Raw genomic sequence first — 1372 nt, forward strand, 5'->3', positions numbered from 1 at the left:
GGCTGCAGCCGCTCAGCGGGCGCCCCGGCGGCCATCTTGGGTGTGGGCAGGAAGCCCGGGCAGGTTAACCCTTGGAGGGCCGCGATGGGAACAAGAGACCGAGGGAAGACGGGACCACTGGGACCAGTCGCATGGGCACACCGGGAATATAGAACAAGGGGACATGGAGACAGCAGTCTCCACCACCTCATGCCCCTGGAGCCATGTTCAGCTCTGTGGTTGTTCCCACAGAGGATATGGGGCAGCTGTGGGACACTTTGGGGAGCCCATGCTGCCACCGGCCATGCCCCATGTCCCTGCAGCCCCTTTCACCCCAGTCTTGCCTCCCTCTGGGCTGCTGGGCAGTGTGTGGCACTAAATCCCCCAAATTATTCAGCGGTGTGGGTAGAATATGATGGGGGGGAAGGTTAATTTTCTGCCTTGTCATTCAAGTTTAATGGGGTAAAGCCTGATTTTTTAGAGCTGGGTGTGCAGGGGCAGTGTCATTGGCTCAGCCCATGTGGGGTTGGGCAGAGCTGCAGCCACGGTCAGAAAATCCAGCCCTGGCTGGTGATGCCTTTGGGATTTGGAGAGAAGGAGAAGGGGCCTGTAGAGGGGAAAGCAATGGCCAGGTTGGGAGGAAAGGCACAGAGAAAATTGCCTCTTGCTGAGTATCATGTGTGGGGAGCTTTGCCTTTCACACCAGGAAAAGGATGGGCTGCATCAGCCTTGCCTTGGCCACCGAACCCTGCCTGGCCACCATTTGCAGGCACAGAGCGATTAGCCTTACCACTTTTAATTGCTTCTCACCAAACACAAACAAAATCCCTGTTCCAGAAGGAAACAGCCCTGGATCCACAGCCAGGGCAGGGAGAGACACCTGGGCAGGGAAGAAGGGATGTCCTGGCTCATAGCACGGGGAAGCTGGCCTGGTTGGCCACCCCGCATGGGTTGTTGGCTCCCTTCAGCAGGCGGATGTAGCCCTGCTCACCCCATGCCTCCGACCAGCTGCGGGAACAGATGGAGAATGAGCACATCCGTGTTCCCAGGAACCCCCTCCAACCCTGGCAGGACCTCACCGTCCTGTCCTGTCCATGACAGGCTGTGTGAGGGTGTGAAAGGGGCAGTGGTTTTCGGGGGTATCTTTCAACCTCTACCTGTTTTTTAAGATCCAGTAGCTCACGTTGCGCCCACCCTCCTGACTCGTGCCGTAGCCCACAGCCAGCATCCCATGGTTCACCCGCTGGCTACAAAACGCGCTGCTGAAGATGCCTGGGAAGAGCAGAGCTGGGTGAGCCAAGGAGCCAGACCCAATTGCTGCTTCTCCAGTTGAAAGTGCCCTGGCGAAACTCTGGGCCTCAACAAGCAGCCCACCCCCACAGCGAGGCAGCCC

At 58.4% G+C, this 1372-nt stretch overlaps 1 protein-coding gene across 1 annotated transcript in view; it reads right to left on the reverse strand.

Moving 5' to 3' along the window:
• Positions 1-887: 887 nt before the first annotated feature.
• Positions 888-1372, reverse strand: part of LOC104542332 (cathepsin L1-like) — a 1978-nt gene continuing 1493 nt past the window's right edge. Inside the window, 2 exon segments of the mRNA XM_010186594.1 lie at positions 888-987; positions 1137-1266. Coding sequence (XP_010184896.1) covers positions 888-987; positions 1137-1266 — 230 coding nt within the window.

Source organism: Mesitornis unicolor, unplaced genomic scaffold (assembly GCF_000695765.1).
Source record: "Mesitornis unicolor isolate BGI_N332 unplaced genomic scaffold, ASM69576v1 scaffold38076, whole genome shotgun sequence".
In the NCBI taxonomy this organism is placed as follows: Eukaryota; Metazoa; Chordata; class Aves; order Mesitornithiformes; family Mesitornithidae; genus Mesitornis; species Mesitornis unicolor.